This window comes from Emydura macquarii, unplaced genomic scaffold (genome assembly GCF_026122565.2).
Source record: "Emydura macquarii macquarii isolate MOO-44397 ecotype Brisbane River unplaced genomic scaffold, CSIRO-AGI_Emac_v2 contig_2994, whole genome shotgun sequence".
NCBI classification, from domain to species: domain Eukaryota; kingdom Metazoa; phylum Chordata; order Testudines; family Chelidae; genus Emydura; species Emydura macquarii.
This window is the reverse complement of record NW_027133131.1, coordinates 1,979,099-1,999,689: the sequence shown is the minus strand read 5'-3', so window position 1 is coordinate 1,999,689 and position 20,591 is coordinate 1,979,099. Positions and strand designations below refer to the sequence as shown.

The 20,591-nt window shown below is 68.3% G+C and overlaps 1 protein-coding gene across 2 annotated transcripts; it reads right to left on the bottom strand.

The window, feature by feature from the left end:
• Positions 1-1,248: 1,248 nt before the first annotated feature.
• On the bottom strand, positions 1,249-19,290 carry ESYT1 (extended synaptotagmin 1). 2 transcript variants are annotated; one of them, XM_067529857.1, is made up of 31 exons: positions 19,203-19,290; positions 13,772-13,813; positions 13,531-13,665; positions 12,874-12,947; positions 12,475-12,547; positions 12,041-12,130; positions 11,506-11,561; positions 11,002-11,125; positions 10,723-10,899; positions 10,481-10,563; positions 10,247-10,295; positions 9,852-9,941; positions 9,253-9,345; positions 9,070-9,141; positions 8,815-8,901; positions 8,575-8,724; positions 8,195-8,341; positions 7,587-7,763; positions 7,156-7,238; positions 6,814-6,862; positions 6,634-6,723; positions 6,123-6,218; positions 5,683-5,754; positions 5,373-5,459; positions 5,132-5,278; positions 4,815-4,987; positions 4,343-4,441; positions 3,713-3,844; positions 3,382-3,487; positions 3,214-3,263; positions 1,249-2,770 (listed from the first exon to the last, which is right to left on the bottom strand). In XM_067529857.1, exons 3-31 carry the CDS (start codon positions 13,627-13,629, stop codon positions 2,737-2,739), a joined length of 2,859 nt encoding a protein of 952 aa, XP_067385958.1. In that variant the 5' UTR covers positions 13,630-13,665; positions 13,772-13,813; positions 19,203-19,290; the 3' UTR covers positions 1,249-2,736. The 2 variants fall into 2 exon arrangements, with proteins under 2 accessions (XP_067385958.1, XP_067385959.1); XM_067529858.1 differs by lacking the exon at positions 19,203-19,290 and adding an exon at positions 19,027-19,037.
• Positions 19,291-20,591: the final 1,301 nt, after the last annotated feature.

Below are 20,591 nucleotides of genomic sequence, written 5' to 3'. Positions count from 1 at the left end.
CAACTGGGGGGCTGGGAGGTGAGTGCCAGGCCCAGCCAGCCGGGCCTGGGATGGGGGGGGGGTGAGGTGCCAGGCCCGGCTGGCTGGGGGTGCAGGCGTGGAAGGCTGGGAGGGAGGGGCGGGGATGGTGAGGCAGGGGGCACTGGGGGGTGCAATGCCCCCTTCATCACCCCCCCTCCCCTGGCACATGCAGCTGGCTGCACCCCGGCCCAGGACACAGCAGGAGCTGGGGACCCCCCCACCCCATCCTCCTGCCAGGGCTGCTGAACGCTGCTGGCGCCACTGCCCCAGAGCATACAGGATCTGGGGGTCAGCCAAACCAGCTCCCCCGCCCTGTGCCTCAGTTTCCCCCGTGAAAGAGGGATGCTTCTTCCCCCCCCGGGGGGTTGGGAACCACCAGCCGGACCCAGCTGGTGGGGTTGTGCGAGCTCCTGACACAAGAGATGACAGACACCCCCCCCCCCCTCCACGGATGGGGGCCCAGGGAGGGTCCAGTAGATTTGTGGACAGGCAGATCGCCTCCCCCTGCCCCCGCCCCCCAGCCTGGCTTGGAGGGGACGCCCCACACGAGGCCCCCCCCATGCCTCTCAGCGCCCCACGGGCAGGGCACGACCTGGCCGAAACAGCACCCGCGGGTGGGCCCTGCTCAGCTCAGGGCCCCTCCTGCCTCTCACCTCCACCCCCCACCCCCCGGGCCAGCCCCTCTGCAAGGGTTTGCGCCTCCCTAGCAACTCGGCAGGAGAGATGCCAGCCTCCCCTTCACCCCACAGCAGGGGGAGGGGGACCAGGCCACCAGAGCCCAGGGGGGAGGGACCCCACCCGCTGACCCCTGCATGGCAACAGGGGCAGAATGGGAAAAACGTGTGAGGGGGTTCTGCCCGGTCTGTGCCCCCGCCAGCTCAGCCCCGAGCCCAGGGCAGCTGAAAGGCAGCAGGAGCCGCAGCTGGCAGGGCTGGCGGGGGGGGGGGGGGATTAGGGGCTGTAATCCCTGCGTACGTGCCAGTCCGCGGGGGGGGGGGCGTGTACCTGTTACAAAGAGCCCGAGGTTGGACCGGACCCAGATAGGACAGGGCAGGGCCGGGAGCAGCAGGGGGCACGTGAAGCCGGTTTCAGGGGAGCTAATCCGTACCCACATTCTGCCGGGGGCTAGGGTGGGCCCGTCTCTCGTAGCCACTGATCAGAGCCAGGGCCGCTCTAGCCCCATAGCCCGGCTCCACCCGTAGCCACACCCCACTGCTGCCAGGGAAGAGGAGCGACGCTGCGGGGGGAGCCCTGCGGCTGGAGATTCAAACCCCTTTTCAGAAGCACTGGCATGGGCCAGCTGGGGCCGGCCGCCCCCGTCCCGGGCCAAGGTCAGCGCCGCTGCGGGGTGCCAGGCCCGGGCAGGGCGAGGCACCGGGCCCAGATCTGCAGCCAGCAGGCGGGTTTAACCTTCACATCGGCAACACTCAGCCGGGGCCGGCTTGTTCCCAGGGGGAGAGGCCGGGGCTGCCAGGCTGGGCTGGAGCCAGAGGGACGCTCCCCTCCCTCGCCTTCAGCCAGCTCCCAGCGCGCGGATCCATGGGAGGGCAGAGAGCGCCCCTTTATACCAGGCCAGCCCGCAGGAGAGCTGGCACCTGCCGCCCTGCCAGCCCCCAGCAGATGTTGGGGGCAGGGGGCTCTAGCCTGCATCCAGCCCAGGCACAGGGCTGGGGTAGCTAGGATCAGACCCGGCCCCCCTGGGGGACATGCCGGGGGCGGGGGAGCTGGAAGGAGCCCTCGCCCGTTACCCCCGAAGCAGCCGGCGAGGGTGAAATGAACAGCAGGGGGCGGGCTGGCTCCTCAGGTTTATTTGCAGAGGCGGGTGACAGCGGCTCCCGGCGGTGCCCGCGGGCCGGACGCAGGCGGGAGGTTTGCCCAGCCTGGAAGGCAGCGGCGTGATGGGTGGAGACAGGCCAGCGGCGCTGGACGCAGAAGAAGCCGGGAGGACGCGGTGGGGGGGACGCGGCCGGCGCTGGCCCCACGGTACATTCGTGACGCGCGCACTGGCAAAGCGGCGTGTTCGCGCCTGTCTCAAGGCGGAGTGAGAGGGTTTGGCTGGGGCAGCGCCCGTGGGGAAGAACCAGGGCACAGGCTGGGGGAAAAATCGACCATGGCCCTCTGCCCTCCGCCCCCTCCAGCCGGCACGGAGCAGCCTCTCCGACCCGGCCCGGCCCACTTTAAAAACAAGAATTAAAAGGCACGTGAGATAAAGAACGTAAAAAAGCCGAGAAATTGGCACAAACAAATACAAAAAAAACACGAGCGGCTGATTTCACATGGGGCAGGAGGGGACTGGGGGCTCCTGTGATGGAGCTGGGCGCTCGGCGGCTGAGTCCGGGGGCTCTGGGGGCTTTTTTCTTGTGGCTGGGGTGAGGAGAAGCGACGGCTGGGGGGAGATTCCCTTCTCGGGGCGATAAACGCTCTGCGGTTCTCTCAGCCCGCAGGGGAAACCGCCCCTTTTCTTTGGTCAGTTAAAAGGCAGGCTGCGTTTTGCATCACTGATCAGTCAGACGGGCCGGGGGGGGGGTCGGGGGGAGCGACACCCCCTGCACGGTCACCCCCCCCCCACAGTTTTCACCCTGATCGCTTCACACTGAACAGAACAGGAGGTACGGGTGCTTTGACACACGCAAGCGAAGGCGGGTGCTGCTGGGGGCGGGCGCAGAACCCAGCTGGGAAGCGGAGGAGGGGCCCGAGGGGGGGGCACCCCGGGCACTACGAGCTGCTCCTGTCGTCTTTCAAGTTGTACCTGCAAGATGAAGGAGGGGGGAGCGTGAACTGGGGGGCAGCTGCCTCCGGAAGTGGGGGGCACCCGCCCCGCCTAGATCCCACCGTCACGGAGCCGAGGGTGGGGCAGGAGAGCCGGGGGACCCCTCCTCCTCCCCTGGCAGCTCCAGCTCCGGGTGATTTTTCAGGGCCAGCTGGGTGGGGGACATGGAGCCCCCGCCCCGGAGGGGGCCCCGCCCCACAGCTACCTTCCCCTCCCGGCACCTGGGGCCACAGAGATTGGGGGGCGCTGCTGGCCCTGGGCTGAGCAAGGGGGACCCCATGGGGTGGTGCCTGCTCTCCCCAGAGAGGAGCATTCCCAGACCCCCCATTGCTCAGTGGGGGGGAGGGGCAGGGGCATTCCCAGACCCCTCCCCCCCCCGTTTAGCCGGGCCGGGGACCTTCTCAGATGCTCCCCCCACTCACCACTGGGTCCTGCCCTGGGCCAGGTCCATCTGCGCCAGGTCAACTTGCACCTGGGGGGAGGGGGAGAAGCAGGAGTCAGGTGATCGTTCTCCCCACCCCCACCCGAGCCCCACTGGAAACACCAGGGGAGGGCGCCATGGTAACCACAGCAACGCCCCCCCCCCTTACCTTCCCGAGGGGCTCCCTCTCCCGGGACATGAAGGAGACGCTGTTTTTGACGCTGGCCTCCAGCTTCCTGCGCGCAGCCTCCTCCAGGGGCAGCTCCCACTCGAACCTGCCGGGGGGGGTGAGGGGGGGAGATGGAGCCATGAGGGGAGCCTGGGGACGGGCCCCTCGCCCCCCCGCAGCAGCCACGCTCCAGCCCCCCAGCACCGCCGAGGCCACGGAGCCAGGGACGCGGGGCTGGGCAGTCCCGGGATTCTCCCAGGCAGGCGCCGGTGCTGGTTTCCCTGGCTGGGATCCGACGGTCCCCACTGAGACCTTCCCCGCCCCCCATCACCTCTCGTTGAAGTCGGGGTTCAGGGTCCTTTTCCGCACGGTGGTTTTCCTCTTGGTCACGCGGTTCTTGTCGGGCAGGAGGATCAGGGAGACGTAGGGGTCGGGGACGTCCTTCGAACTCGCCTTCAGCTTCCTGGGGTGGGGAGAGGGACCCACGGCGAGGGGGCCGTCAGAGCGCGGCAAAGCTGCACCGGCCCGGCCGGGCAATGGGGCAGGAGTGGGGGGGGAAGCTGCAGAGACGTCCCCAGAAAGCCGGGCACAGACGGGGCTAGCGCCAAGCTCCAGGGGATGCCCCATTGGGTGCCCAGCCTCTGCAGGGATGTGGGGTGACCCTGGGAGCTGAATCCCAAAGGCCCAGCCCTTACAGTTGCTGGGAGGGGCGTTCCAGCTGGGGGGGCCTGGCACCTCCCACCAGGCCCCCCCATGGCAGCCTGGGGGCGAGATGGTGGGACCTCCCTGCCGGCAGCTCCATGCAGGGGCTCAGAGCAGCTGGTTCTGCCAGAGGAATGTAAAAGCTCCTACAGGGCAGCTGGAGAACCCAGGCGTCCTGGAAAACCATCCCCCGCCCCCTCCAGCTGTGCGCCGGCCCCCACCGGGGTCCATTGTGCCCCCTCCCCGCCCCCCCCAGTACCTGCAGGAATGGACGATGGCCACCAGCTTGCGCTCGTCCACGTGGTACCAGGCCGTGAGCTGCAGCTGGCCCAGCGGGGCCTCGGCCAGGTCCGAGTTACTGTACCGGGAGAGGGGCGGCGTTACCGGGCCGCGAAGGCCCCTTGCGACACGTGCAGTATTAGGGGTATTACGGTAGCTCCCCGGGGCCCCACCCGAGCCTGTGCATTATTAGCAGAATTACGGGGGCGCCCAGGAGGCCCATTACCCAAGGCATTACGGTAGCACCTGAGCAGCCACTTTACAGGGTGAGCATTACTAGGGGTATTACGGCAGCACCTACAGCCCCCCCCTTCCCCCAGCTGAGATCCCAGCCCCATTTGATGATGCTCGTTAGTAGTAGTATTATGGTAGCCCCCCAAGTGGCGGCTCCTGGCAGTGCTAGGTCGCGGCCCACCGGGGACGGGCTGCAAACCGACGCGGGTGCCCCCCACCTGTCCGCGTGGGTGAGCCGATGGCGCAGCTCCTGTGCGGGCCTGGCGCCCTCCAGGTCCCCGCCCTCCCGGGCATAGAGCTCCGGCTCCGACCCCCCCGGGGGGCGCTCGGCCTCCTCGCTGGCTGGGGGGGCGCTGTGGGCCTCCACCCCCGAGTGCTGCGAGACCAGGATCTGGGGAGGCAGGGGGGACAATCAGAGGGGTTCAGTCCCCCCACCCCATGCACCCCTCACTCTGTGCACCCAGCCCCCCAACCTCATGCACCCCCACCCCCGTGCACCCAGCCCCCCCCTCTGTGCACCCAGCCCCCGACTCACCCCGAGCTGCGCCCGCAGCAGGACCTGGCTGCCGGAGCTGGAGCCGGCGAGCGGGAACCAGCGATCGAGCGTCAGCGCCTCGGCCTCCAGCAGCTGGGTCAGGGGCAGGCTCAGCGACCCCAGGCCCTGCCCCCCCTCGTCCTTCACCTGCGGGCCAGCCGGAGGGACAGACAGACAGAGCTCAGGCCTGGGTCAGACGGACGGGGGAGAGGAGTGGGGGGGGGTGGGGGGCGGGATTTACCTTCAGCTCCAAAGACTCCACGTGGGGGCGCTTGATGAGGAAGGAGAAGCCTTCGTCCCAGATGGGCTCCGAGGTAGGAGGGGAGGTCTGGGGGGGGGGGAAAAAAGGTGGAGCCTGTGAAAGCAGAGAGGCCAGGACCCCCCCCTCCAGTAGCTGCCACCCCCGCCCCTCCAACACACAGGGGGCCCCTTCCCTATGCCACACCCCTTGGTGCAGGTACCCCACACAGTACCCCTCCCACCGGTCCCAATGCCCCACCCTCTCCACCACAGGCAAACCCCACACACCGCGCCCCCCCCGGCCCTGCTACCTTGCTCTTGTAGGAGACGTCCCGGACGGAGAGGCTGACATAGGGGCTGGGGGGCTTGGAGCCCTTCCGGAGCTGGGGAGACAGGGTGGGGGGGGTGAGTGGGGGGAATCAAGGGGGCCCAGCTCGTCAGATGCCAGCAGCAGGGCCCAGCTGCCCCCACCCCCAGGGAAGCAGACAGTGGGGCCCACAATCACACCCAGCTGGTGAGGGGGCAGCCCGGGAATCTGGCCAACTCATGACTGGCTGGAGCCCCCCCCCCTGGGACTGGCCATGGCTGCAAACTGGGGGTCTGGAGCCCCACAGGTATGGGGGCCGAGCGTGAGCAGCAGAAGGAGAGGATGGAGCCGGAGGCCTGGACTCGGATGGGACCCAGGAGTCTGATGGGGGCAGGCAGAGCGGGCGGGGGTCTGGGGCGCGGCGGGGGGAGGGGGGGGGCTCACCGGCAGGTCAGCTGCCCGGTCCAGGAAGACGGAAAGCAGAGCCGAGGACAGCTCCGCGCTCTGCTGGGTTTGGACCAGGCTGTTCACCATCAGAACCTGGAACGGAGGCGGCGTGAGACCCGGGCCCGCGGGTCGGCGCTGCCCTCACTCCCGACCCGCAGCCCCCCGCTACCCCGGCCTGGGGCATTTCTTGGAGAGAGGTTGCCAGCTACACTGAGTGTGCAGGGGGTGTGGGGGGTTATTTTAGGGCGTCCGGCGAGGAGCCAGGCTGAGATCCAGCAAGCTCATCTCGCTTGTGACATCTGCTACGATTTGAAGCCATCTTCACCTGCACCCCCCGTATTGCTACAGCCTCAACCCAGACCCCGATTCCCCCCCCCCCCCACCAGTGCCCCCCACCAGACCCTAACTCTGCAGCGACTCTCCTGCTCCAGCCCACAGTGCCCAGGGCAGCCTGCCCGGGACCCATGGATGCCCCCTTGCGGCTGGCGCCCCCCCCGCCCCGCCATACCTGCTCCAGCGCGGCGCTGCTGGGGGTGGGGGGCAGGCACTCCAGCCTCACGTGGAGGCGGCCGGATTTCACGTCCTCCAGGGGGAGCCACTGGAAGGAGAAAGGCAGCAGAGGTCAGATGCCCCAGCCTGTGTCCCACCCCCTCCCGGCCCCCTACCTGCCCCCCGCCCCAGCACCTACCTCATCAAGGAACCGGTTGCTCAGCACTCGCTTCAGGGCAATCTTACACCTGGGGTGAAAACATGGGTCAGTTTGGGGGGAGGGACCCCCCCCCCGCAGCCCGTCTTCCCCCCCCCCCAGCGGCCCGTCTTCCCCCCCCCCCCCAGCGGCCCGTCTCCCCCCAGGCTTCCTCCAAAGCCAACTCATCGGCTGTAGATAGGGGCAGGGGTGGCGAGTGCTGAGACGTCCCCCCCCCCTCCAAACCAGGGACCCCCTCCAAGGGGGCGAGTGGAACATGTGGGGTCCGGGGGCCCGGATCCGAAGGGTTCATCCCCCCCTCCCCCAGTTCTGGTCCCGACCCACCTGCCCAGGAAGTCGTCCTTGTCGATGTCTTTGTCGTAGAGATCGAACTCCACCTCCTGGCCTGGGACCTCGTCCACAAGCACCTGGGGGGGGGGGGTCACACAAGGCAGGGGGGTCACCAGAAACCCACCACTGCCCAGCTGCGTTCCTGCTCCCAGCACGGACCAGGGGGCTGAGCCTGGACGCCTGGTTTCTGCTCCCAGGGGGAAGAGCACCCCCCCCCCCTTCGGGGTATTCAGGCGCAAGGGGGAGCAGGAGCACGGTCTCTGCCCCCTCCCAGCCGAGGCAGGCTCCGCCCGGCTGGTCCCTCCCAACCCCCATAGGGTGGGGGGGGTACAGGGCACCCCCTACGCTCTGCTCCCCAGGGCTCTACCCAGCAGGGGCCCCCCAGCCCGTGGCCCAGGCCCTGCCCCCCCCCGGGCACCCCTCACCTCGTAGACCTCGTTCCAGCGGGGGTTCAGCTCCTCCTTGATGACGTGGCTGCGGAAGCTTTTCCCAGCCAGCCGCACCTTGGCGTACGGGTCCGACTTGCCCCGGATCATGCCCCCCATGAAGTTATCCTTGGCGATGAGGTTCTCGGCCTCCAGCAGGTGAATGCGGATCACGCTCTGGGGGGTGGGGGAGGAGAGGGGACAGGGGAAGCGTTGGCATGACCTGGAGATTCCCCACGGCAGGTCTGGCCCTGGCAGCCGTGGGGCAAGGTTCTCCCCACAGCCACCCCTGGCCCTGGGGCCTTTGCTGCCTCCAGGCTTGCTGCTCCCAGGGGCTGGGGGGGGGGGTGGCTCCGTCTCCATGGCCCAGCCTGCCCTCGCCGTGTCTGCCCGCTGGTGACGCGGAGCCTGGCCGAGCAACCTCAACTGGTCAGCGGACGGCGCTGGCGATGCCTCGCGCCGGATTCGAACCGGCCGCCTCGGGGCGCAGGGCTTGGCGTCCCATTGCCCCAGCCAGCGCCGCACCGGGGGGCCCTGTACGTCCTCTAGGGGGTGATTACATCCCCCCTACCTCCATCCGGCCCCCAGGGCCGACCCCACAGCCATACCTCGGTGCCGAACTGGGCGCTGGGGCTGGCCTGGCTGGGCCGGGGTGGCGCGTCCACGCTGCTGCCGGCCGAGGTGCTGGTCTCCACGTCCCCCGGGGCGCAGGGCCGGGCAGAGAGGCAGACCTCGGGGGCGTCCAGGAACAGGATCTGCAGAGAGAGCGGCGCCAGGTGTCACGGGGCACAGCAGGCGCTGGTGTGGCCAGGAGGGGGACGTGGCCGCCAGGTGGGGGCAGCTGGATGTGAATGGCTCTGGGGTGCCACTTGGGGATGCGAGGGGGGGCAGGGAAGCTGCTCAGCTGGATCAACCCCCTTCCCTGGGTGGAGCTCATGGCAGCTGGGGTCCCCCCACCCCCGGCGAGATCCCCCCACCCCAGCTTCACCCGCATGACGAGCTTCATGTAGATGCGGCTGCCGGGCCCCGAGTTCTCCAGCTGGAACCACTGGTCGAGCGTCATGTCCTCAGCGCTCAACAGGCGGGACAGACGGACGGTGACCGAGCCCAGGCTGGCCTGGCGCGTGTCGTCCTTCACCTGCAGGGGGCGGAAAGGTTCCCGTTACTGCAGGGGAGGGGGCGGAGCCAGGGGAAGGGGTGGAGCCCAGGGGAAGGGGGCGGAGCCCACCTGGATGTCGATGTCCTGATTGGCCGGGTCCTGGAGGAAGAAGCGGAAGGCATCGTCCCAGACTGGGGAGCTGGTGTTATAGACCACCTGGGGGGGAGGGAGCTAGGTTACAGCGCCGCCTGCCGGGAGCCCCCCAGCTCCTGCCCCACCCCCCCCAGAACCCCAGAGGCTGGGGCAGGAGGAGGTGGGGGCTCCGTTCCAGCCCCACATCACATGGTGGGGGGGGGGGGGGGACGATGGATGGGGGAGGGTCACCTTGCTCTCCCGCGTGATGTCCTGCACCGACAGCTGCACCATGGGGTTGGGCTCCTTGCTGGACTTCTTCAGCTGTGGGGAGACACGGGGGGGGGCACTGACGGTAGCTGGGGGGGCAGACCCCCCCAGCCCCACTCAGCACAGATCCCCCACCCCCGGCTGCGTGGCGGCGCCGATACTCACGGGAAGCTCCTGGGCCCGGTCCAGGTAGACGACCAGGATGGCGGCCGATGGCGCCTCCGGCTTGGAGGAGATTCCTCGGTTCCTCTGGAGAACCTGCCGGGGGGGGGGAGTCACCCTCTAAAAGCTCAGGCCCAACAGAGCTTCCCCCAAGCTGAGGGGTGCTCACCGGCCCCCCGGCAGGGCCTGAACCCCCAATTTCTGACTGCCCAGGGGATGGTCCCACCCGCCCCTCCCCCGGGTCTATCCATCCTCGCAACGGCCCTGCTCTCTGCAGAAATGGGGGCTGCCTCACCTGCTGATGGAGTCCCAGAGCCGGGGGGAGAACCCAGGAGTCCTGGCTCCCAGCCCACCCCCCCCCCCCAGTTCGTGCTGCAATGTGGGGGGGCCGCCTGCACGCTGCATCCCTGCTGCACCCTGGTCCTGCTGGGGAGACGGGCGCGTGCCTGGCGCCACTCAGCCCCTCCCCGACACTTGGCCCTCCCGCGGCGTGGGGGAGGAGACCCTGGCGAATGTCTGCCGGGGGGGGGGGGGGGGGCAAGATCAGGCTCCTGGGCCCACCCGGCCCCATTTCTGCTGGGGGGGAGGGGGGGATCTCTCACCTGCTGCAGCTTGGAGGCCTCGGAGGTGAGCGTGAGCCACTCCAGACGCAGGCGCAGCTGCCCCCGGCCGCCGTCCTGCAACGGGAACCACTGCGCGGCAGGGACATGGGTCAGCCCCTGGATCCCAGAGACCCCAGCCCCCCATCTCCCCCCGAGACCCGTGTCCCTCCTTCCCTTCAGCCACGCACCTGTCCCCCACCCCCCCAATCCACCCACCAGGGGTCTCCAAACCGGGCCCCCCGCCCCCCGCGAGAGGCTCTGCACCAGCCGGCACCTTCACATGGAGTCAAAACATTCCCAGCCAGCTCCCACCTCCTCACCCGGCGGGACGACCCCCCGCAGCCATGTGTGCCCCCCCCCAGTGCCCTCTGCCCCCCCCCCACCGCCCCACTGACCTCCTCCAGCACACGGGCCTGCAGCACCTCCCCGAAATCCAGCTTCATCCTGCGCGGGGCGGGACGAGACGCCGTGAGCTCCGGGTGGGAATCTCCCCACCCCCGGATCTCAACCTGCCGCCCGGGGCCCAGGCCTCACCCCGGTGGTCCCGGCAGACCCACCCCCAGAGCGGGGCTCCCCCCATGCGGCTCCCCAATCGGGTCCCTGGGCCAGACGCCCCCCGCGCCTCTCACCTGCCCAGGAAGTCGTCCTGGTCGGGGTCCTTGTCAAACAGCTCGACCTCCAACTCCTGCCCCGGGACCTCGTGCACGACGAACTGGGGAGGGTGGAAGTGAGGGGGTGTCAGTGCATGGGGGGGGAGGGGGGGGGACCGTGACGGCCCCACTGAGCTCCGGTCGCGGAGCCCGGGGCTCTTGGCTCAGCGGTCCCGAGTTCGAGTCCCGCCGGGCAGGGGAGGGGGCGGAGCTGCGCGCACCTCGTAGGTCTCGTTCCACGTGGGGTTGAGGCTCTCGTCCACGACGTGGCTGGTGCAGACCTGGGTGCCCACGCGGACGAGGGCGTAGGGGTCCGACTTGCCTTCGATCAGCCCCTTCACGTACTTGTCCTTGGACTGCAGGTCCCGGGCCTGCAGCAGGTGGACGCGGACGATGCCCTGGAGCGGTGAGAGGGGCCGGGGGGGGAGAATCAGCCGGGCCCCTGGAGCCCAGACCGCCCCCCCCCCGGCCCCTCCTCCCAGGAGCAGAGCCAGCCTTACCCGGGGCAGCGGCGAGCGCAGCTGCGCGGCCTCGTGCAGGTCGGGCACCAGCGGGACCAGCAGCCGGTTGGGCAGCACCAGGAAGGCGGCGATGGAGTCCATGATCATGGAGTCCGAGAGGGAGCTGCGGGGGACGGGGGGGGCGCAGAGATCAGTGGGTGGGGGGAGCAGAGGGGGTGGAACTAGCTCCAGCCTGCACCGCAGCCCCCCTGCCCCCGGCCCATAAACCTGGGGAGAGGGGTCCAGAAGCCAAGAGGGTGTCTGGGCTCTGGGGGAAGGTGGGGCAGACACAGCCTGGGGGGCTGGAGGGAGGTGCTGGGTGGGGGGGACACAACTGGATTTGCAGAGCCCCCAGCGGAGAGGAAACCAAATGGAAAATATTAAGGATCCTTCTGCCCTCGCATCACCTCCCCTGCCCTCCAGCCCCCCCCACCCACCCAGCCCAGGGGGGGCTTTCATTGGACCCCCCCAGCTGGGGGGGGGAGGGGGGGAGAGACGACTCACCTGAGCCCCGGGATGTCCAGGAGGTTGGTCATTCCCGTCCAGTTAATGTCCAGCGTCTGGGGGGAGGGGGGAGCAAGAGGCGGGGCTTAGACTCCCCAGCTGGGGGGCACGCTGGGAATCCCGGACTGACAGAGGGAGGGGGGAGTGGGGGGTGCACAGGCCACAGGTTCAGACCTGCCCGTCAGCCCCCCCTTGGTGTCTCCCAGGGCGCCCCGCAGCGGCTGGGTGGAGGGGCCGACCCCATGGGGCCGTGTCTGGAGAGCCGGGGCCGGGCCCCGCCCCAGGGCAGGAGCCAGTGGGGGGTGCGGGGGAGGGGGCCGTGGGGGGGTCACATCCAAAGCCTGCCACCCCGGCCGGGGCCCCCACAGAACCCCAAGTTCCTCACCCCCCATCCCGGGCTGGGAGCCCTCGGCACCCCCAACCAGGAGGCCAGGGCCCTTCCCCAGCACAGATCGCGCACCCGTGTCCCGCAGCCGGGGCTCCCTGCAGCCACCCCCAGGTACGGGGGGGGGGAGGACGGGGGGGGGCGACTCACCGGGCGGCGGATGAAGAACATGGTCAAGGCGCCCACGATGGGCACGTCGCCGATGAGCGGCTCCAGGATGACGCGCAGCACCCCGTGCAGCTGGGGGGCAAGAGACGGAGCGCCGGCCCCCGTCAGAACCACCTCCACCCCCAGCCCCCCCCACCCCGGAATTCTTCCATCCCAGCGACACCCCCCCCCCAGTGCCGGCTCCCAGCAGCAGCCCCCCTCCTCCCCCCCACCGAGGCAGCGTGTGAAGGGGGGAAGCAGCTGCCCCCCAGAGGAGGCCGCATCGCTCCTGGCCACGCTCTGCCCCCCTGCGGATGCAGGACCAGTCAGACCCCTACGCTCAGGCTGCGACTCGAGCCTGATCCACCTGCCTCCCCGCCATGGGGCCGGGCCAGGACCAACCCCCAACTCCCACCGCCCCGGGGGGCGCGTCTCACCTGCATCCCCTTCACCCCGGCCTTGCAGAAGAACTTCTTCACCTCCACGTCGATGTGGATGTCCCCCACGTAGCTGCGGAGACGCGAGGGTGAGGGGCCGCCAACCTGCTTGACCCTTCCCACACCGGGACGCCCCTTTGCCGCATCCCTGCTCCCCCGGGACCAGGAACCCCAGCCTCTCCCTGCCCCAAGACCCATCTCCCTGCCCTTCTTGTAGGCCCCATGGTCAGACCCCAGACAGAGCACAGGGGAGCCAGACCTCTGCTGCAAGGGACTGGGGACCGGGGCAGAGGGCAGGGCTGAGAACTGGCATGCTCAACACCTGGCATGGGTGAGCCTCAGATCTGCGCTCCCAGGGCTGGCCACTGGAGGGCAGCACGGGGGCAGGCGGCTCCTCACCTGACGGTCAGGTCCAGCAAGATCTGCTTCTTGCTCTGGCCCGTGTGAACCTTGACGCCCATGATCCGGAGGGGCTGGAGAGGAAGAGGAAGCAGACGGTGACCGGAGCAGGACCTGCCCCCCCGCCGGGGAGATCCTGGCTCTGCACCTCACCAGGACGGGGCAACTTGGAATCGTTCCCCGCTGACCCTGAAATGCAGCTGGCTCTGGGGCGGGGTGGGGCGGGGCAGCCGCTTAACAAAACATGCAACCAGCCCAGGTGACGGGTGGTGGTGGGGGGGCTCCCCAAGGTCAGGGAGGGGCTGTGATCCCCGGAGTCTGCACACCCCTGGGCTGCCCCCCACCCAGCAGCAGGGAGGTAGCGAGGCAGAGATTCCCTCCCTCCCCGCGGGAATCCACTCGGACAGCGAGCAGGTCAGGCCTCAGCCGGATCCCCGGAGCTGCCCCCTGGACGGGGCCGGATGTGCGGCTAGGCCCAGGGGAGCGGAGGGAGAGAAACGCCAGGGCCTGGCCGGCAGCCGAAGGAGGCCGCGTTTGGCTGCTCTGGGCTGCAGTGACCTGGGGCAATCCCGCCCCGCGCCCAACCCTAGTTTAATGCAGCCATTGGCTGGCTAGTCGTGGGCTGGGGAGGGAAGGGGGGGGCACAGGGGGGCCTACCTTCTCCCCCACGTCGACCTTGGTGAAGGTGAAGGTCTGCAGGTGGGTGTTGGAGGCGCGGATGACGGGCGCGATGTTCTCCACCAGCAGTTTCTCCATGTACTGCCCGAAGAAGGGCCAGGCCTGGGCCAGGATCTGCAGGGGGCACGGGGGGGGGGGGGGGGGGGGGGCGTTAGCTGGGGTCAGAGCAAGGCCCACCCGGCTGTGACCGACAGACCCGGCCCCGGACCTTCGCTCTCACCTTGTTCAGCCATTCCGCCTTCTCCACGTCCGGGAAACTGACCTGCAGACGGGGCAGACAGAGCACGTCAGGGGGGCGCCGAGTCCCACAGGGTCCGGTCACCCCCCAGCCTGAGTCAGAAAGTGCCCTGGGGAGCTGTGCACGGGATCCTGCTGGTGGTTAGAGCGGGGGGCTGGGCGCCAGGACGCCTGGCTTCTATTCCATTATGTGACCCGGGCAAGTCACTTCCTCTCCCTCAGTTTCCCCATTTGGAAACTGGGGTTAGCCCTCCCCCGGCCCCAGTGGGGGACTGTGAGCCGTGGCTGTGCGGTGCCTGGGAAGCGCAGGGGGGCCCCGCACTGCACGTCTGCCCCGGCTTCACTTTTGCCTCCAGCCCAGGCAGCCTGCAGGTTTTGCACCCGGCTCCTTCTCACCCGGAGGGAAAAACCCGCCCCGGGGTTTCGATGGAAGCCCCTGGGCCAAGCCTCGGGTCTGGAACAAAGTCTGGGTCACCAGGCGAGGAGGGGCCGAGCCGGGGCCTCTGTCACGAGGGGCCAACACAGCCGGTGGGAATCTCAGGGTCAAAGGCTGCATTGCGCAGCCCCCGCAGCCGCTTATCGCCAGCAGCACCCGCGTGAAGCAATCAGGCCGGGTTTCCTCATCGGTGTTTCCCTCGCTCGTCTCAGAACCGAGGGGGGGGCTCGTGGGGCATGACGGGCCGGGGGCCGGATGATGAGTGGGGCTGGAGAGAGGGGCCACGGTAGCAGGACGGGGGCCGCGGGGCAGATCTCCCCCTCGCCGGGCCGGCCGTGTGCCTCCGAGATGGATAAACGGGGTGGGCAGAAGGCGGCAGGTCGGGAATTAAAGGGCGCAGCAACTGGCTGAATAAAACCCAGCTTCCCGCCATTAACATCCGCCAGGACCTCCTCCCGTGCATGGTGTGCTCTGGCTGCTGTGCTTCACCCCAGAGGTGGCTGCATCTCAGAGCTGGGCAAGAGATCCTTGTCTAGACAGCCCGCGTCTCCCACCCCAGAGGCAGACAGAGGGATGCCCAGACAGACAGCCCCTGCGCCCCACCCCAGAGGTGGCTGCATTTTGAGGTTCGCGCCCAGTGTGGGACGGGCCCTGGAACGGACCCAAACGAGGGACAGAAACAGTGTTTGGGCACAGAGCAGCACGGCCGGCCCCCGTCTCTGGCTGGGGGAGTTCGCGGCCCCAGGAGGGGTCGGTTTGATGCTGGGGGACAGCTGCCCTAGCCCCCAATCAAACCCCACCAGGGGAAAGCGCAGGGCGGCAGCGGGAGCAGCTGGGGCTGGCGTCTCCCACCAGCCAGTTTCGCTTCCTCTGCTCCCAGGCAGAGGCAGAAGACGGCCGGGCGCGAGTGGCGGGGATCAGCGGGGCACGGGCATGGGGCATGGACTCGGGGCCACCTCCTCCCGCCCCTCCCACAGCCGGGGAGAGAACCCAGGAGTCCTGGCTCCCAGCCTCCCCCACTCTGCCCACTAGACCTGCCTTCCCCTCGCCCATCACGAGGGAGGCTGCAGCCCAGGGGCACTTTTGCTCCAGATACGGTTCCCGGCAGGCAGAGTCGGGCCTGTGGCCGATCACGTGCAGGGCGGTTACCACGGGGCCCAGAGATCCCGCAGCCGGGGGGAGGGGGGAGGGTCACGAGGGGGGCCCCAGAGCATCTGACTAACGAGCTGCTGCTGAGAGGCACGGAGCCCAGAGCTGGGGGAAAGGGAAAGCTGGGGGGAGGGGAAAGGGGGAGCCTGGCTCTCCCCAGCCTAAATGGTGCTGGGGGAGGGGGGCTGGGAGGTCTCTGGGAAGGGGGGGCTCCCAATCTGGATTAGCTCTGAGGCCAGGCTGGCTGCCTGACCCAGGAGACCCCCCCCCCCCCGGACGGGATCAGAGCAAGGGGCCCGGTTAGGAGCCCACAAAAGGACCTGGGGGGTCAGAGCAAAACCAAAACAGTAATAGCCCCGCCCCCACGAGAGACCCTACAATAACAAACCAGCCCCGCCCCCAGGATAACAAACGGGCCCGCCCCACATGCGAGTGACCCTACAATAACACACCCGCACGCCGGAGGGCCTGGATCTGGGGTACCCCCAACCCCCACCGGCAGGCCTAGTGCAAGGGAGAGCACCCCACTCGGGCAGCGCAGCCCCCACCCCATACAGACCCCCCCCCCACCCCCGGAGAGACGCTGGCGGGTGAGGAGGCAGGAGCTGCACCCGGCAGAGCAAACACCGCCCTGCCCTGCCCTGCCCTGCCCTGCCCGGGAGATGCTCCCAAACCTGCCGGGCCTGTTCCGGGGCAGGGGCCCTCCGGGCACCGACCTGCCCCACACCGGGGCAGCAGAGCCCAGCACCGGCCAGGCCTTAGGGTGCCGGCTCCCCTGTCCCCAGCTGTAAAACGGGGAGCGTTAGCCGCCCTTCCCCCGGCCGTGTCAGTGACGGGGCCCCACGGCGGCAGAGGAAGAGGCCACTCAGCCCTCCCGGGGTTTGGGGTCAGAGCCGCAGGGAGCTCCACCTGGTGGGGGCACCGGTTCCCCGGGGGGGGGGGGGTCGGCCAGGGGCTTCCTAGCCCCCCCAATGGCACTGAAAGGCAGTGGGAGCCTTTCTGCCCCTTCCCCAGGCTCTGGGCTGGGCCATGGGGCCAGCTCCCCGGCAGCGTGCGTGGGGGGCGGCCGGAAGAGCGAGCCACACAGGCCAGCGACCGGCACAGCAGCTCCACCCCAGCGGCAGCGCGTTCCCGGAGCTGGCCACAGACCGGGGAGACGGCGACGCCCATGGAGCTGCTGGCAGCTGCCCAGGCCGCCCTGGGCTGAAAGAGACGCGCAGCAGCAGGGTTTCCGTTAGGGAAGAAAACAGAGGGGGCGGCTGGCTGTGACTCAGCCACATTCCCGTCGTGCCGGAGGGGCGGCGCGTGGAGCCAGCCCCGGGGACAGGGCCTCATCATCTGTGAAACGAGTTTGCCAGGCCTCCGGGGACCAGACTCTGCGGCGACAGCGCCTGGATCGGGGGCCCCACGCGAGGCCGTTTCTGCTCCCGCTTGGTTCCACGCCAGCCAGGGGCGGGGGGGGCATTCCCAGCTGGTCCCACCAGGGGAGACACGGATCGGGGTGGGCAGCTGGAAAACACAGGCGCTTACGTCTGATGAGCGGCTCCCCTGGCGCCCACCCACCCCCGCAAAAGGGGCTGCACGCTTTGGATTCCTTCTCCCCGTCCCGACACATTCCTCCTTGCCACACGAGGGGGAAACGAGCCAGAGCACTCAGGCTTTGTCCCTGGGTTCACGGCCTCCCAGAGCAGTGGCCAGTGCGGGAAAGCTCGCCATGTATGGTGTGCGAAGAACCCTTTTCCCCAGGGGATGAGCTCACACGCTCGGCTCCTCCCACCCTGCTGGAAAAACGGTTCCCAAGACTTTTTTTTAAACGGCAGGAGACTCTGCCCCTCAGCCTTCGCCGGCAGGATGAAAACTCGGATTTCAAGGGCAGCAGGGGCCGTTCTGCTCTTCCAGCACTGATCCCTGCGCATGGACCTCACCCCGCGCTTCCTGCCTCCAGCCCAGCCCTGCTGGTTGAGCTGGGGCACCTCTGGTAGGAAGACATCTCATCTCGAGGCCACGATCTAGCGTCTCACTTCCTTTCACCCCGCCCCAGTTCCTAACCACAGTGGCCCAAAAAACCCTATTTTCAACATCGATTTTTGATCTGTCATTGTTGATGCTGTGAAAAGTTTCTTGATCTTCACCCGTTTTGGGTTGGCAAATCAGAGGAAGCGTTGTTCTGGACCCTGCCCCCAGCGAGCGGGCGAGCCGAGCAATTTCACTCTCTGACTCTGTCCCATCTCACACGAAGGTTTCTGCGCCACAGCCCCGTGCTCTACGCTGCAGGGGCAGGGTTTAAAAATCCCATTGATGAGCTTGGAAGGGATGCGAACCCTCATGCTTCAGGGCACCTGTCAGCCTCAGACTGATGGGGTCAGGAGGAAACTTCCCCTCTGGGGAGGCAATTCCATAGCGGTCCCCAGGGAATTTCTTGCACCTTCCTTTGAATCAGCTGGATGCAGCCACGGCTGGAGACAGGATAACTGGACTGAGATGGGCCCCGCCCCACTGCGGCCGTTCCTATCTTCAATCCACATAACACCACTCTCCACTTCAAATATCAGAGTCATGTCTAACATCAGGGTTTTTTAAAAACCCTGAGCTCTAACCGCTGCCTCCAGCCCCCCCACCCCTCGTCCAAAGCGTACCTGACACGCTTGGGCGTGCGAAGGGGGAGGAAAGAGAACTAGAAACCACACACCAGCAGCAAGGCCACAAACATGTGGCTATCGGCAGATCTCAGTTCCGCTAAGCGCCAGGAGAGAAAGGCGCCAATTGTCAACAGCGCCAATTAACCTGGAATCCAGCGCTCGTTTAACACAAGCCAAGACACCCTCGAGCCAAACCATGCCAACCTCCCTGCTCGAGAGCAGATCTGCACTTCCGCACAGGAAGAAACGGCCCAATTTCCAGACGCTCCCACTGAAATAACTCAGGCCCTGATTCAGCAAACCGCAGAAGCACGTGCTTAAAGTCAAGCGGACGTCAGCCCCGTGTCTCCCTGAACGGGATGGACTGGATCGCAGGCTGGATCAGGGCCCGTCAGGAGCCGAAACACACGTCAGCGTCTAACGTTCAGCACCTAAGATTGAAGAGGCCGACCTCGGCTGCAACTGCAGCCTCTCAGCCGGGCCCGTCTCCCCTCCCCGGCGGCACCGTGCTCCCCGCTGGCTTGATTCTGGGCTGGCACCAGCAGGAAGAGGCAGGGACCGGCTAGAAGGAATGGGGCAGGCCCTGGGGCAGGCAGAGAGACTGGCAGGGACCAAGGAGCCGGATCTTCAGGCAGGGCCAAGGGCAGACGCAGGGAGGAAAAGAGACGACAAAACAGCTCCTCGGGGTCGGTGCAAAGGAGCAGGGCAGGAAAGCAGGGATCTGCCCCCTCAGACTGGCGGGAGAGCGGGGGGGGGGGGCCCTGCACAGTGGGGATGGAGGGACTGCAGGTCAGCGTGGGGCTGCCCCGGATGGGAGGAGGGGGGTTCCCAATCAGGACAGGGATGGGGGAGGAGACGGGGAGGGATCAGGGGTCCCTGGTGGGAAGGATGGAGAATCCCCGGGGGGGGGGGGGGAGATAAAGAGGAAGCAGGGGGATCCCCGGCGCGGGGGGGGGGAGCAAAAGGAGGTGTGCTCCCAGGGGGGCGAGGGATCCCCGTGGGGGGAGATCTCACCCAGGCGGGCAGCTCCCAGTGGGGAGTGATGGGGGAGGAGGAGATAGGGGATCCCGGGGGAGCTGTGGGGTGGGGCGCGCTAGCGGAGCCGCAGTGGGTGACGGGGCCGGGGGGAATCCCCGGGGGTGACGGGGCGGGGGATCCCCGGGAGGGGGCGGGGCGGGCGGTCCGCTCACCCAGGCGGGCAGCTCCCGCGGGCTCAGGTAGAGGCCGGCGGCGGCGGCGCTCACGTGGCGCTCCTCGTCCTGCAGCAGGCGATGGGCCGCCCGCAGGCTCCGCTCCTTGCCCCGCCGCGCCGCCCGCCAGCCCGCGTACAGCGCCAGGCCGAGCAGCACGAAGCCCAGGCTCAGGCCCAGCCGCCCGGCCACGTAGACCGGCGCCAGCCGCAGCAGCAGCTTCCCGAAGCCGGCCAGGGCGGCCAGCGCCTCGGCCGAGCCGGGACCAGAGCCGGGGCCGAGGCCCTCCCGCCGCTCGGGCTCCATGGGGCCGCCGGACTCGCTGCTGCTGCTGCCGCTGGCTGCGCCCTGCCGCCGGGCACGGCCGGGGCCTTCACCGGCCCCGCCCCCTCGTGCTCTGATTGGCCCATGGGCTGGGGCGGAGGCCAATGGCCTCTCCCGAGGGGACAGGCCCCGCCCGGCTGAGCGGCCCAACCACGCCCCCTTCCAGCTTCATTGCCCGGAGAAGCGAGGGAGGGTGGGGCTGACCCTGCTGATTGGCCAGGAGGGACGGGTGGGCGGAGCTATTGACATGGAGGCATATATATAGCCGGCCTGCGGGGGGGGGGCAAGGGGACTCCAGCTCTTGGTGGAGCCCCGCGGGGACCAGACCTCACTGCATGGGCGGGGCTGAGACTGCTCCTCCCTCCTCCTCCTCCTCCTCCCCCCCTCCCTTGGGTCCGATGCCCAGGCCAGGGCTCCAGCATCCCTGCCCTGTGCCAGGGGCTCCCAGGGGGGCAGGTGTCCCCTTGGTTTTTGGGGTGCCACACGTCTGGCTGGGGAGCCTGCCCTGCAGCTGGGTGGCAAGGGCTGTGTGGGGCCAGGCTCCGCTCCCAGGCTGTAGATTCTGGCCTGAGAAATGGGGGGGCTGGCACCGTTCTTGTGCTGTGCCTCATCCGCTCACTCTTAGACTCCTGGACCAATGCGCAGCAGAGAGGCCTGTGGCTGCCGAGGCGTCCGTTTTGCCTACCCACATGCAGAGAGAGAGACGCTTTTTCCTCTGGCACAGCTGCAGTCTGGACCAATTGCGCCCCGTTTTTGATGGGAAAAATCCCTCCCTCGTGGACAGTAGAACCAAGGCAGGGTTTTGATCAGGAGGCTGGTGAAGCTTTTGACTTCAAACTGCTGGAGAGATGGGTGTAAGAACTCTTCTCCTCCCCCCCCCGCCCCGCGACCACGGGTGCTTCCTCTGTGGCTTCTGTAGCACAGCTGCAATGTTGAGACCTGAGGAAGATTGCTACAGGATAGCCCAAATTTAGCTCTTATCCATCCATCTCCGAATGTGTTGCAGCAGCACGAAAGTATCATTATTGCTACTTTAGAGATGTAGAAACTGAGCAGATAGGCCCA

What these genes read in the sequence shown, in the direction of transcription:
- ESYT1 (XM_067529857.1), bottom strand. Translation starts at nt 13,629, where the DNA reads ATGGAGAAACTGCTGGTGGAGAACATCGCGCCCGTCATCCGCGCCTCC. An exon ending in TGCGCTCGCCGCTGCCCCGG is followed by an intron (nt 10,900 to 11,001) that starts GTAAGGCTGGCT and finishes TCACCGCTCCAG; the next exon opens with GGCATCGTCCGCGTCCACCT. An exon ending in GCAACCGGTTCCTTGATGAG is followed by an intron (nt 6,724 to 6,813) that starts GTAGGTGCTGGG and finishes TTCTCCTTCCAG; the next exon opens with TGGCTCCCCCTGGAGGACGT.